We start from the raw sequence: 15,841 nt of genomic DNA on the forward strand, positions 1-15,841 counted from the left end.
AGTGTTTCACAGAAAAATGCAATCGGAACACAGACCCCCCCCCCCACCCCCCACCCCCCAGCGCGCTGCCTCTCTCTCTGTCTCTTTCACATACACACACACACACACACGAAAAGGGATGGTGGATGCTCCTGACTCGATGGCTAAGATGAGGTGGGATAATCATGCGTGTCTGGCCCCGGGCGTTGATGCAGCTGCCGTTGCCTGATCTTTACTGGGCTGAGGGTAGGGTTGTTCCGGTTCCGACTGGATCTTCATCTCGATTCTGCTTGACATCGATATTATCAAGCTATTTACATGTAAGAAGACAACGACTGATGTAGCCTAAAAAGCGCAACCGCAATTATTGAACAAATCTGAATGGAGTAATTAAATGCTACCATCGATGGAGGAGGATCTTATTTATAATAACTAATGAAGTGCTGTCTTGGAGGAAGAGCAATAGCCAGGGACATCCCCGTGAGACAACCGGCTAACCCGTTCTCCTGTTTGCTGCGATTTTTAAAAATGAGATCGGTACGTAGGCTGCCGTGAAAATAACATAATTGCATTAGTAATCAGGCTAGGACACCCTCTCCACCAGCACTCTCTTTTCGCCGTTCCCGGGGCAACAAACGCGGCACCGAACGCAATCCACCCATCCACGACCCGGTCCGCGCCATCAAATCGACGCATTACTGGATGGGGAGTAGCATAGACTGTGAAGACCGTGAGTGCGTGTGTCAAAAGGGGGACAGCAGGAGACCGGGCCAGCTCAACCCCCCTGCACCGGTTAATTGCGCTCTAATCTGGCAAGTTTGGAGGGACGAGGAGTCCGGTGCAGTAAGGGCGCCTCAATGACCGTCTCATCCCGGGACAGGTAGAGAAGGCTAGAGAACGGCGGCGAGTTTGGAAGTTTTGATGCATATGATCACAACCACCATGATTTTTATGATTCTTGGCGCTTCAGTTGTAATGGTAAGATATTTGCTTTTTAATGTGCCCCCCATCGTGTGTGTTAAACGCCTACAGCATTTATTTTACGTATGTAGTCTATAGACTAATTCTGTAGCTATAGCTATTACAAATAGCCTACAGATCACATTTGATATCACTGAAAATAATGATGACTTGAGAAAGTAGCCTACATACATACCTTGGCTATCATAAATAAACAATCTAAAGAACATTTTAGAACGAGGGTTGCAAAGTGGGTTTCCAAATGTATTTTTCGATTTCTCTTATGGACTGTAGCCTAATGCCAGGTCATATAACGGTGCCGTGTTGGAAATGGTGCTTGTCATGTGAGTTGACTCGAATGGTTATTTGCAGGCGATAGCCTGTTTAATGGACATGAACGCACTACTGGATCGCTTTCACAACTACATCTTACCGCATCTACGAGGGGAAGACCGCGTCTGTCATTGCAACTGTGGAAGGTAAAAAAAACAATATCATACAGTGATTCGTTTGGATGTATACAAACATCTGAAATGAAAGCGTAGCCTATAGAGTGAAGATAGCTGCTATGTTACCCGTCTAATCATAGGCTCATACTCGCTCAATAGGCCTCTCGAATGATTTCTCCTGCTGAACTGTTCGTTTTAATAAGCCTCCAAACATGCTCCATGCATAGGCCTAATCTCTTGAAAATGTACCTGATGTCGACTATGGTTTTATTCGAGTATGCGTGTGTCTAACCGAAGGATAGCCTTATTTTTGCGATGCCTAGCTTGTGACGGTGTTTTAAGATTTATTGAGTTATTTGCCTTTTACTGCATACGTGACCCATAAATATGTTATGAATTATGAGGAATGGGCTAAGGAATAATTTTTAATATTTAGATATGAGGAAATGTTGTTGGAGAGAGGAAATTAGGGCTAGCCTATACCTATATTGAACCAGTTGTATGAATGCGCCTATATATACATTGATCTATTACTTATAACCCGTATTATGAAGGCTGAAAATGGAATGAAACATAAAACAACTAGGCCTAGTTTAATGATAATTAGGCCAGGTTTTCTATTACTGTTGTGATTAGGCCTATACAAGTTATATGTAGCCTCATATGTTCTCGGTTGGTGGTCTAGGCTCCTTACTACTTGAATTATTGTGTTTTAAAACATTAAATAATGCAAATGAGATTGGTACAGGTTTTACATGACTCACATACAGGAACTGTAAACCGAAATTCGGCCCTTGGTCTTGGAAGTTTTATTTTATTTTATTTTTGTTAAGTGCTGTAGCTTGCCCAAGGGTATGGCAACAGTGTTGTGCCAGCTTTTAAAATAAGAGCCCTCTGATCCAATAGATACACACCTATCGACTTCATTAGGATATTAAGCCCTGGATAAAGGCAAGTTGAGGCCTGAGTCCGAACACATACATATTGCAACATTTTGTAAGTGCTGGGTTATTCTTGGTCAGTGCAGAATCTTAGTCAAATGAATTCCTAACTTGCTTGGATCTAATACATTCACTGAGGACAGGAAAATCTGTTCTGAGTTGCCCCACTGATGTGATATCACTGCATAGTCACATTGTAGCAGGTCTTGGCCCTGTATGAATACTGTTCTTTTGACTGCCTACAGTTCAACAACCTGAGATATGGGTCATGAAGTGTCACTAAGATCAGGATTGTCATCATAAAATAATATTAGCCAAAATTTGGAGAAGGGCCTCTCTCACTCCCTCTAATTTCAAGAAATTCTCATAGTAATGCTATATTAGGCCTATATATGCCTTTAGAAGAATTGTAGAGACACATTTGTAAAAAATGTATGCCAATTATGTCTAGTGACATAATTTATGCCGTTTATCATTGCAATGTTTTTTGTGTGGTTTATTTTAAGTCGTTTTTAAATATTGATAAATCCTCTGCTACTCAATATTCAATGTGCAATGCATATAATATTCTTAGCTTTTAATGAATTATATATTTTCATACTTGTGCTTGTTACCCTTCTGTACCCGGGTACATACAGTACATCTAGTCCTAAACTAGACCCCAACAATTGCACTTTTGTTTCCAACACACGTCTGGTTGTCATTGTCTTTAATTAAGCCAGAGGCGTCATTCCCATAGGGGACACAGGGGTACTTGACCCCTAAGATTTGTCCTATACATTTTTTTACAGTATTTGGTTCCAACCTCTGTGTCTTTGTGAGACACAGAGTAGGTGAACTGATGAACACAGTTGTTTACATCCCTGTTAGTGAGCATTTCTCCTTTGCCTGTCATTTAGCAGACGCTCTTATCCAGAGTGATTTATAGTAGTGAGTGCATACATTTTCATTCATACTGGTCCCCTGTGGGAATCAAATACACAACCCTGGCATTTCAAGTGCCATGCCAATTGAGCCGCACAGGACGATCCACCTGCAAGGGGGCATATCAAGAAGCTGATTCAAACAGCATGATTATTACACAGGTGCACCTTGTGCTGGGGACAATAAAAGGCCACACTAAAATGTTCCGTTTTGTCCCACAACACAATGCCACAGATGTCTCAACTTTTGAGGGAGTGTGCAATTGGCATGCTGACTGCAGGAATGTCCACCAGAGCTGTTGCCAGATACAATTATGTTAATTTCTCTACTATACGCCACCTCCAACGTCATTTTAGAGAATTTGTCAGTTCTTCCAACCGGCCTCACAACCGCAGACCACTTGTAACCACACCAGCCCAGGACCTCCACGTCCGGCTTCTTCACCTGGGGCATCGTCTGAGACCAGCCATCCAGACAGCTGATGAAACTGAGGAGTATTTCTGTCTGTAATAAAGCCCTTTTGTAGGGAAAAACTAATTCTGATTGGCTGGGCCTGGCTCCCCAGTGGATGGGCCTGGCTGCCAAGTGGGTGGGCCTATGGCTGCACCCCTGCCCAGTCATGTGAAATCCATAGATTCGGGCATAATGAATTTATTTCATTTGACTGATTTACTTATATGAACTATAACTCATTAAAATCGTTGAAATTGTTGCATGTTGCGTTTATATTTTTGTTCAGTGTATATACAGTGGGGAGAACAAGTATTTGATACACTGCCGATTTTGCATACACTGCCGATTTTGCAGGTTTTCCTACTTACAAAGCATGTAGAGGTCTGTAATTAGGTACACTTCAACTGTGAGAGAAGGAATCTAAAACAAAAATCCAGAAAATCACATTGTATGATTTTTAAGTAATTAATTTGCATTTTATTGCATGACATAAGTATTTGATCACCTACCAACCAGTAAGAATTCCGGCTCTCACAGACCTGTTTGTTTTTCTTTAAGAAGCCCTCCTGTTCTCCACTCATTACCTGTATTAACTGCACCTGTTTGAACTCGCTACCTGTATAAAAGACACCTGTCCACACACTCAATCAAACAGACTCCAACCTCTCCACAATGGCCAAGACCAGAGAGCTGTGTAAGGACATCAGGGATAAAATTGTAGACCTGCACAAGGCTGGGGTGGGCTACAGGACAATAGGCAAGCAGCTTGGGGAGAAGGCAACAACTGTTGGCGCAATTATTAGAAAATGAAAGAAGTTCAAGAAGATGACATGGCATCAATGATCATGAGGAAGGTGAGGGATCAGCCCAGAACTACACGGCAGGACCTGGTCAATGACCTGAAGAGAGCTGGGACCACAGTCTCAAAGAAAACCATTAGTAACACACTACGCCGTCATGGATTAAAATCCTGCAGCGCACGCAAGGTCCCCCTGCTCAAGCCAGCGCATGTCCAGGCCCGTCTGAAGTTTGCCAATGACCATCTGGATGATCCAGAGGAGGAATGGGAGAAGGTCATGTGGTCAGATGAGACAAAAATAGAGCTTTTTGGTCTAAACTCCACTCGCCGTGTTTGGAAGAAGAAGAAGGATTAGTACAACCCCAAAAACACCATCCCAACCTTGAAGCATGGAGGTGGAAACATAATTCTTTGGGGATGCTTTTCTGCAAAGGGGACAGGACGACTGCACCGTATTGAGGGGAGGATGGATGGGGCCATGTATCGCGAGATCTTGGCCAACAACCTCCTTCCCTCAGTAAGAGCATTGAAGATGGGTCGTAGCTGGGTCTTCCAGCATGACAACGACCCGAAACACACAGCCAGGGCAACTAAGGAGTGGCTCCGTAAGAAGCATCTCAAGGTCCTGGAGTGGCCTAGCCAGTCTCCAGATCTGAACCCAATAGAAAATCTTAGGAGGGAGCTGAAAGTCCGTATTGCCCAGCGACAGCCCCGAAACCTGAAGGATCTGGAGATGGTCTGTATGGAGGAGTGGGCCAAAATCCCTGCTGCAGTGTGTGCAAACCTGGTCAAGAACTACAGGAAACGTATGATCTCTGTAATTGCAAACAAAGGTTTCTGTACCAAATATTAAGTTCTGCTTTTCTGATGTATCAAATACTTATGTCATGCAATAAAATGCAAATGAATTACTTAAAAATCATACAATGTGATTTTCTGGATTTTTGTTTTAGATTCTGTCTCACAGTTGAAGTGTACCTATGATCAAAATTACAGACCTCTACATGCTTTGTAAGTAGGAAAACCTGCAAAATCGGCAGTGTATCAAATACTTGTTCTCCCCACTGTATGTATATATATATATATATATATATATATATATATATATATATATATATATATATATATATCACGGTGCATTTAGAAAGTATTCAGACCCCTTGATCTTCATTAAAAATAAAAACTGAAATGTCACATTTACATAACTATTCAGACCCTTTACTCAGTACTTTGTTGAAGCACCTTTGTGAGCAATTAAAGGGTTGTTGGGTATGACGCTACAAGCTTGGCACAACTGTATTTTTGTGGAGTTTACCCCATTCTTCTCTGCAGATCCTCTCAAACTCTGGTTGGATGTGGAGCATTGCTGCAGAACTATTTTCAGGTCTCTCCAGAGATGTTCGATCAGGTTAAATTCCGGGCTCTGGCTGGGCCACTCAATGACATTCAGAGACTTGTCCTGCTGTGTGCTTAGAGTCCTGTTGGAAGGTGAACCTTTTCCCCTGTGGAAAAAGTCAAGGGGTCTGAATACTTTCAGAATGCACCGTATAATCTTTTTGTCGTTGTGTCTCTATGTAATACTACTAGCCACAATTTTATTTCAGTCAGGAGGATACAGACAGCCCAAGAGATATGCTTAGATATGCAAAAAAAAGATATATATATATATATATATATATATATATATATATATATTTATAATATATATATATATTTATAATATATATATTTTTTTACATAGAATTAAGCATAATGATGATGGCTCTAGATTGCAGGAAAAAGCATTTCAGGTCTTTTAAAAATGCAATATTCTCCAACTACAGGACGGGAGGCGTCTCTCCGGATCAACCCTCAGACATCCTCAATTACTTTGTGGCCTGTCAGATTTTGGGGGTGCATGACTACCCTGAATTAAGCCAATGGAAAGTGAGTGACAGGGGCTGCATTCAGGCTCTGGTCAAAAGTAGTGCACTATGTAGGGAAAAGGTGCCATTTGAGACGCAGCCCACGTTGTCTTTTACTGCAATGGAAATGCTCTTAAATAAGAGCTACTAATTTTACGTAAAATGTTTACCCTCTCAGCATAAACATTTAATGGAACAGATAGACAGATGAGGCCACCTGAGCTTGAATGCTGCCTGAGCCTACCGTAAGTGCATGTGGAATCAAATTAAATGAAATCAATTTGTATTTGTCACATTCACCAAATACAACAGGTGTAGTAGACCTTACCGTGAAATGCTTACTTATAAGAACGTAACCAACAATGCAGTTTTAAGAAAATAAAGTTAAGAAAAGATTTACTAAATAAACTAAAGTAAAAAATGTAACATATATTTTTTAATAACAATAACGAGGCTATATACAGGGGATACAATGTGCAGGGGTACAGGTTAGTCAAGATAATTTGTACATATAGGTAGGGGTCAAGTGACGATGCAAATGGTCCAGGTGGCCATTTGATTAATTGTTCAGCAGTGTTATGGCTTGGACGTAGAGGAGCCTTTTGGACCTAGACTTAGGCGCTCCGGTACCACTTGCCTTGCGGTAGCAGAGAGAACAGTCTATGACTTGGGTGACTGGAGTCTTTGACAATTTTTTGAGCCTTCCTCTGACACTGCCTAGTATATACTGTAGGTCCTGGATGGCAGGAAACTTGGCCTCAGTGATGTATTGGCCGCATGCACTACCCTCTGTAGAATCTTACGGTCAGATGCCGAGCAGTTGCCATACAAAGCTGTGATGCAACTGGTCAGGATGCTCTCGATGGTGTAGCTGTAGAACTTTTTGAGGATCTGGGAACCCAAGCCAAATCTCTTCACTCTCCTGAGGGGGAAAAGGCGTTGTCGTGCCCTCTTCAAAACTGTCTTGGTGTTTTTGGACCATGATAGTTTGTTGATGATGTGGACACCAAGGAACTTGAAACTCTCGACCCACTCCACTACAGCCCCGTCGATGTGAATGAGGGTGTGTTCGGCCCTTCTTTTCCTGTAGTCCATGATCAGTTCCTTTGTCTTGCTCACGTTGAGGGAGGTTGTTGTCCTGGCACCACACTGCCAGGTCTCTGACCTCCTCCATATAGGCTGTCTCATCGTTGTCAGTGTTGTGTCGTCAGCAATCTTAATGATGGTGTTGGAGTCATGCTTGGCCACGCAGTCGTGGGTGAACAGGAGTACAGGAGGGGACTAACCATGTACCCTGCACCCATGAAGGGCCCCCGTGTTGAGGATCCGGCCTGAGGCCACATCCACAGTAATTTAATTTGGCACCTGCGATTGCTAGCTTGTCAGATCACTGCTTGTGAACCACAGGTTCTCATTGTATGAGATGTAGGCTACCTTTGAGAGCAACGTTAGGTACGCTGTTATGTAAGGCTTTGATAATACTCTGGTGTTTATTTGAAATTGGAAACAGGAATGAGACATTTATTTTCATATCGCAGCTGTTTCCACTGATGTTTGAGTATGTTTCTAGATATAAATTATTCTCTATTCACCAGCATGCCTTTCTATTCTCCAATTTGTACCAAATTAGTAATGAGAATTCCTGCTATTTACCCAATTTCATCACCCACCCCCCTAATTTCACCACCGCCCCGCCCCATCTCATCTTGTCCTTCCCTCCATCACAAACACCTTCTAACCTCCAGCGTGGTCTCTTCCAGGCATCATGTCCACTATGTGATCCCGTACGATGGGGACCATTCTCTTGTGGACTCGTCGGAGAACTACTTTGTCAGTGACAGCGTGACCAAGCAGGAGATGGACCTGATGCTGGGGCTGCTGCTGGGCTTCTGTATCAGCTGGCTCCTGCTGTGGCTGGACGGAGTGCTGCACTGTGCTGTCAGGGCATGGAGGGCCAGCCGCTACTATGGTGAGTCAACAAGAGACTTGGTCCGTTTGACTTGGAAAAGTTTGACATGGCCTGACAAATGTGACACAGAATGAGCAGAAATGTTTTCAATAATCTGATGAGAGAAGTATTGTTTTGTTGATTCCCACCTCTGTGAAAAGAGAGATGGTGAGTGAAGTGGTATTGGTGTTAATATCTTGGGTGGGTGGATTCCTTGGGTGGGTGGATAGCCCAACCCACCTGGCTATAAGTGATGGTTATGGGAAACTTTACAGAACTTGAGGACATAAGGGCTCAGTTGTTTTTTCAAATAAATAATTGAATAGGGGAAAAAGGGAAAAGTGTGTTCCAGGCTAAATGAATTGTCTCACAGGATATTTAATGGACAGTACTGTATGCAGTGTGTTGTGGTCATGGATTGGAATTAAGACGTTATGCAGGTAATTAGTGGGTGAAGGAAATTGGAAAAAGCTTACTTTGTTTCCATTGAGGGGGAATAATTATGTGTGTAAAGTACAGGCATAGTGAAACTAATATGAATATTGCTGTGGAAATATTGCTGCCCTCAGATGTCATGTGTTTAGTACATACTGATTGACTGAGACAAAGATTCCCTACCCGTAATACAGAGGGCACTTGTCTATACACCACAAAGATACACAATGTCTCAAGTCTTGCCAATGTTAGATTAGCAAGCCAGACCTCACTGGGGGCGAGGCTATGCCAATGTGAACATATTAGAGGACTTCTTGTCCATACTCCTACTCCTGATTCAATCATTTATCCAGTGTTCTTATACAAGTGTTGGAATATTCCAATTATGTCAGCTAAGCTTTATCTTGTGCAGCTCTCAATGTCAGAACAGGCCTATATTTTGTAGCTGGCATGGATCCATTAGATATAAGACAATGCTAATGTAGGTGATGTGACCTGGATGACTGCTGTTACGGTCAGAAAATAGAGGGGTAAAATGTCTAGTGAGTGTAAATGAAAGAGATTGCCAATTAATTACCTTTGATTAATATGAAACCAGTACACAAAGATGGGGCACTAAAAAACAGTATTACATTTTATTTCCAGAAAATATTAAATTAAAAGTAGTAATGCAATATTTTTTTGATGCATGTCATATTTTTCTTGATGATAAAAGAGAATTTGGTAGTTTGAAGCATACATATATTTCCAGTCTTAGATTGTGATTCTAGTAGTATTAGGCAAGAAACAACTGCTTTAGCTTTGCAGCACAGAATCAACCCATTTGATATTCTGTGCATAACATCAACATAAAAAATATACTCAGATTATACATTCAAATGATTCCCTCGAGGTATAGAGGGGTGGCTCTAGGCTTTACTTTGTGCTGGAATCCTTGTGCATGGAAGGAATGCCCCTTCACCGGTGTTTGGCTGTGACGTTGATGGCGGGTCAGACTCGTTTAGCCTTCCTGAGATGGGGAGTGAAGGTAAGGCTGACGGAGAGGGGAGGGAGGGGGGGGGGGGGGGGGGTGCAGATACTGTCACTTCCCCACCCCCACATACACTCTCTCTCTCTCTCACACACACACACACACACACACACACACACACACACACACACACACACACACACACACACACACACACACACACACACACACACACACACACACACACACACACACTCTCTCTTCTCGGGAGCTATTAATAGAGTGAAAGAGAGCAGCTGGAATGGCGGGCGAGGTAGAAACATGCACACCATACAGACACACAAACACACACACCACATTGAGGTGCACATCGATTCCTTTTGCTTTTTCTAATTCCATCTATATACCCTATATACTCTATATGCTCTCCATTCAGTCATTGAATCCCCCTTTTCTATCCATTTTCTTTATACAGCATCCTTTTGGAAAGGGATGATTCCTTTCTTATTGTCTATTTCTCATGAATAACTGATTCATATTCTTTGGCACCAGTGACATCGGTGGAAAGATATTTGATTTAGCAAAATAGGGTAACAAAATATGATAACAAAAGGGGAAAATTAAGACTTGGCAAAACCATCGCCCCCTTCCCTCCCTCCGTAGAAAGACCTTAACATTTCTGCCCTCACCCCACTTTCTGCATTACATTACCATTTACATTTTTCTCCTGACTCCATCTCTCCATCCTTTTATTGAAATGAGAAGGACCTGTCTCGTTCTGACGTTTCCTTTGGATACCCTTCAGAACAGTCCTTGTGGATTTCATACCCATTCACAGTTAAAAATAACTCCCTCCTCCCTCCCTCCCTCCCTTCTTCCAGCTACTCCCCTTCCCCCCAACCTTTTGCAGGGACATTTGCTAGTGCTGTCTGGGGCTCTCCCTCCTGTTTCTCTCCCATCTCAGCGGGCCTCACCATCTAAGCCTGACAGGGACAAATCCCTCCACAAATTTTACCTCACACTCATATGCTTGGGGAAAGAAATCCAAAATGATTTTTTCAAGTCGCTATTATTAATGTATAGCAGGATATATAAATTGAAACGTACATATACTACATGAGAAAAAGTATGTGGACACCTGCTTGTCGAACATCTCATTCCAAAATCATGGGCATTAATATGGAGTTGGTCCCCCCTTTGCTGCCATAACAGCCTCCACTCTTCTGGGAAGGCTTTCCACTAGATGTTGGAACATTGCTGCGGGGAATTGGTTCCATTCATCCACAAGAGCATTAGTAAGGTCGGGCACTGATGTTGGGCGATTAGGCCTGGCTTGCAGTCTGCATTACAATTCATCCCTAAGGTGTTTGATGGGGTTGAGGTCAGGGCTCTGTGCAGGTCACTCAAGTTCTTTTCACATGGGTGCATTGTCATGCTGAAACAGGAAAGGGCCTTCCCTAAACTGTTGCCACAAAGTTGGAAGCGCAGAATCGTCATTAGCATTAACATTTCCTATCACTGAAACTGGGGGGCCTAGTCCGAACCATGAAAAACAGTCCCAGCATTCTCCTGGCATCCGCCAAACCCAGATTCGTCCATCGGACTGCCAGATGGTGAAGTTTCCAGAGGCCGTTTGGATCTTGGTAATGAGTATTGCAACCGAGGACAGACAATGTTCGCGCGCTACGCGATTTAGTTCTGTGAACTTGTGTGGCCTACCAATTTGCAGCTGAGCCATTGTTACTCCTACGCATTTCCACTTCACAATAATAGTACTTACAGTTGACCGATGCAGCTCTAGCAGGGCAGAAATTTGATGAACTGACTTGTTGGAAAGGTGGCATCCCACTGTATGACGGTGCCACGTTGAAAGTCACTGAGCTCTTCATTGAGGCCATTCTACTGCCAATGTTTGTCTATGGAGATTGCATGGCGGTGTGCTTGATTTTATACACCTGTCAGCAGGTGTGGCTGAAATAGCCGAATACACTAATTTGAAAGGGTGTCCACATACTTTTGTATATATAGTGTACCACGTACAGTATGGGTAAAATTCTATGTTTGGCAGATGAATGTGTGGGCTACATGTGTTTCTGTAATTGGACTATTGTACTACCAAGGATTAGGTTGATGGGAGCATCAAGGACATTTTGGCATCTAATAAACCTAACCAAATTCACTCCCATTCTCTTATTACCCCACAATGAGATAAACGATTAGAATTTGTATCTCACTTCTCTAGTTTCTTCACTCCTCTAACAACCTCCCTCTCTCCTCTTGCCCCCCAGACACCCCTTCCTGGTCATGGCTCCCCTCATTCTGTAACCTTCGAGATCTGCGTCGACGCGCCCAGCTCAGACAGCTGGAGGACTCCACTGGCAACATGGTCCACATCAAGCAGAAGCTCTACCACAACGGCCACCCCAGCCCACGCCACCTCTGAAACAAGAATCCCCCCTCCAGCCCCTCAAACTGCCCCAAGGCCAACTGCTGCCTCAGAGACTGGAAAACTGCCCTCCGACTGTTCATAACACACCTGGCCCGAGACTTTCTTACTGACACAAGTCAGCACCCACCAATCCAAACTCGAGCAGAAGATAGTCGTCACTGAAATCTTGTCTATGTCCACCATTGAGGTAGGAAGGAAAAACAAGCATTTTTAAGGGTGCTTTCTGTATAGAAAAATGTTCTGTGTTCATTGTTGAAACTTGGCATGATCTTTTAGAACAGGGTACGATGCACATTGTTTATAAAAAAAAATCTCGATGGGGAGGGTATTTCTCTAAAGTGGGAGGGAGATGAATAGATAGGGGTGGGTTTCAAGATTTTATGATGGGAAGTTTAGATTGCTGCTTCTGTAAATTCTTCTAATATGGGGAAGTGGGAACACAGGGTAGGTTTGTTTGTGAGTGTGGTGAGTCAAGTGTTACGAGTAGAGCTGATGGACTGTATGGAAGGATAAACGGAGCGTAGGAAAGAGGAGGATGACAGCCGTCTGGAAGTGAACAGTGTGATGTCTGCTAAAAACACAGATTAATTCGTTTTGTTACTTAGTGAATTAAATGAATGTATTAATTTTACCTGTAAATATAAGAGGGGGAGGGGAGCATACGTTTGTGGTTAGGGTTCTCTGCACTGTTATTATTTATGAGAAGGTAGAAAATGAATTGCCAGCCAAGATAAGACGGAGACAGTTCAGTGCTTCCCTCGTCTTCCCAATATTGTGTCCAATAGCACTTCCCACTTTGCTATATCCAATTCCTTCATACTTATCAGAAGCAACCAGCCTAGAAGCAGTGGGAACCCTCACCCAGTCCCTCTCTCTCTCTGTCCAGACATTGCTGTTGTGAAGATAAAATGTCTGTTTTATTAAAAGTGCCATTGAAGCACAACAGTGACCCCTGACGTTTGAATGTGTCATTGCCGCAACATCAGTAGCCATACCATTGAAAAAAACAGAATTCCTAGAGGTTGTACTTGTGAGCGGTTATTTTTTAATCAACTGTTCAGGGCAACTGAATATTTTAGTATATGCCATCCACATGCAGTAGTCCTAATTGTGGTTTAATTAATCAAGAAATAGAAATGTGATTTCATGAACACCAATCAACCTCAGAGAGGCTACTTCTGGTATGTCTGGGACTTTTAAAAATAAGATTAAAGGGATAGTGACATTTGTCCATTTTGCTAAATGATCAGCACCACTTTCCCATAAGCATTCTTAATATTTAAACGTTGTGCTTACATAGGCAGGTACAGTAATTACAGTGTAGTTACACACGATTTAACTGTTACACATGTTTGTGGTTTGTATATGAATTACATTTGAAATCAGTCAGTGGTCAATCCTCTCATCCTATAATTATTTTATATGCAGATATTAGGGACATCATGATCTACAAAATCATCAGTTCAATGTTGATGAATGTAAAAACTTTGCAAGTAGATGTTCAATCTGTAGCTTTTATTTCCTCTGTGGTTCAACCTGGTCTCAGAGCATTTTGCATTATTCTGTATGTAAATCCAAGACACTCCATTTGGTATGATGTTATGTTTCATATGGTATGTATGAATTTGTGGATGTCCATCACTCATTTTGTATGATATGTTCCAAATTACAATTCGTATTATATGTTAAAAATAGTACAATGTGGTACCCATTTGCAAAACTTACAATATGCTACACATTTTCAAAACGAGTATGTTGCAAATTCTGGCTAGGTGGCTAAAGTTAGCTAGGCTAGGGGTTAAGGTTAGGAGTTAGGTTAAACTAAAAGGGTTAAGGTTAGCTAATATGCTAAGCAGTTGCAAAGTAGCTAATAAGTAGTAAGTAGTTGAAAAGTTGCAAAAATGCTAAAGTTGTCCGTGATGAGATTCCAATGCGCTAGACATTCACATTGTACACCCACACCGACCCTACTTTTTGCCTTAAGTAACCATACCAAATATAACATATCATACTAATCTGAGTGTCCCAGATTTACTATGTTACATCTAGTCTATGAGACCATGCTGTGTGGTTATATATTATTACCTTATGGGCACCTGTTCCTTTTCTATTTTGATTTTGCACTTGCAAAGACTAAAAGGCCTGGATGTTGCTTTGTGAGCCATTGCACCTCACATCAAATCAAATCAAATGTTATTAGTCACATACACATGGTTAGCAGATGTTAATGCGAGTGTAGCGAAATGCTTGTGCTTCTAGTTCCGACAATGCAGTAATAACAACAAGTAATCTAACCTAACAATTCCACAACTACTACCTTATGTAAAGTGTAAAGGGATAAAGAATATGTACATAAAGATATATGAATGAGTGATGGTACAGAACGGCATAGGCAAGATGCAGTAGATGGTATAGTGTACAGTATATACATATGAGATGAGTAATGTAGGGTATATAAACATAAAGTGGCATAGTTTAAAGTGGCTAGTGCTACATGTATTACATAAAGATGGCAAGATGCAGTAGATGATATAGAGTACAGTATATACATATACATATGAGATGGGTAATGTAGGGTATGTAAACATTATATTAAGTGGCATTGTTTAAAGTGGCTAGTGGTACATTTTTACATAATTTCCATCAATTCCCATTTTTAAAGTGGCTGGAGTTGAGTCAGTATGTTGGCAGCGGCCGCTAAATGTTAGTGGTGGCTGTTTAACAGTCTGATGGCCTTGAGATAGAAGCTGTTTTTCAGTCTCTCGGTCCCTGCTTTGATGCACCTGTACTGACCTCGCCTTCTGGATGATAGCGGGGTGAACAGGCAGTGGCTTGGGTGGTTGTTGTCCTTGATGATCTTTATGGCCTTCCTGTGACATCGGGTGGTGTAGGTGTCCTGGAGGGCAGGTAGTTTGCCCCCGGTGATGCGTTCTGCAGACCTCACTACCCTCTGGAGAGCCTTACGGTTGTGGGCGGAGCATTTGCCGTACCAGGCGGTGATACAGCCCGACAGGATGCTCTCGATTGTGCATCTGTAGAAGTTTGTGAGTGCTTTTGGTGACAAGCCGAATTTCTTCAGCCTCCTGAGGTTGAAGAGGCGCTGCTGCGCCTTCTTCACAACGCTGTCTGTGTGGGTGGACCAATTCAGTTTGTCCGTGATGTGTACACCGAGGAACTTAAAACTTTCCACCTTCTCCACTACTGACCCGTCGATGTGGATAGGGGGGTGCTCCCTCTGCTGTTTCCTGAAGTCCACAATCATCTCCTTTGTTTTGTTGACGTTGAGTGTGAGGTTATTTTCCTGACACCACACTCCGAGGGCCCTCACCTCCTCCCTGTAGGCCGTCTCGTCGTTGTTGGTAATCAAGCCTACCACTGTAGTGTCATCCGCAAACTTGATGATTGAGTTGGAGAACATGGAAAATAATGTAAGGGAAAGAATGGACTACTATCTTCCCCAATATTTTCTCAGACATGTTAAGATGGATTGATGTAACATGGTGCTCAACCAACCTAGTTCATTTGCTAATGAGATGTATACAGGCCTAAAGTCTTATCTGTTGCCATTTTCTTATCTTTTCCAATCTTCCAGACAACCGGTCACCCCTCTAACCATTACATTTCCCATAT

The 15,841-nt window shown here is 42.5% G+C and overlaps 1 protein-coding gene across 1 annotated transcript; it reads left to right on the forward strand.

Annotated features, from left to right (window-relative positions):
* Window positions 1-68: 68 nt before the first annotated feature.
* On the forward strand, window positions 69-13,160 carry LOC129830161 (transmembrane protein 240-like). The gene is made up of 4 exons (XM_055892486.1): window positions 69-957; window positions 1,312-1,418; window positions 8,170-8,378; window positions 12,051-13,160. Exons 1-4 carry the CDS (start codon window positions 901-903, stop codon window positions 12,203-12,205), a joined length of 528 nt encoding a protein of 175 aa, XP_055748461.1. The 5' UTR covers window positions 69-900; the 3' UTR covers window positions 12,206-13,160.
* The last annotated feature ends 2,681 nt before the right edge of the window (window positions 13,161-15,841 follow it).

The sequence above is a fragment of the Salvelinus fontinalis genome, chromosome 31, assembly GCF_029448725.1.
Source record: "Salvelinus fontinalis isolate EN_2023a chromosome 31, ASM2944872v1, whole genome shotgun sequence".
Lineage (NCBI taxonomy): Eukaryota > Metazoa > Chordata > Actinopteri > Salmoniformes > Salmonidae > Salvelinus > Salvelinus fontinalis.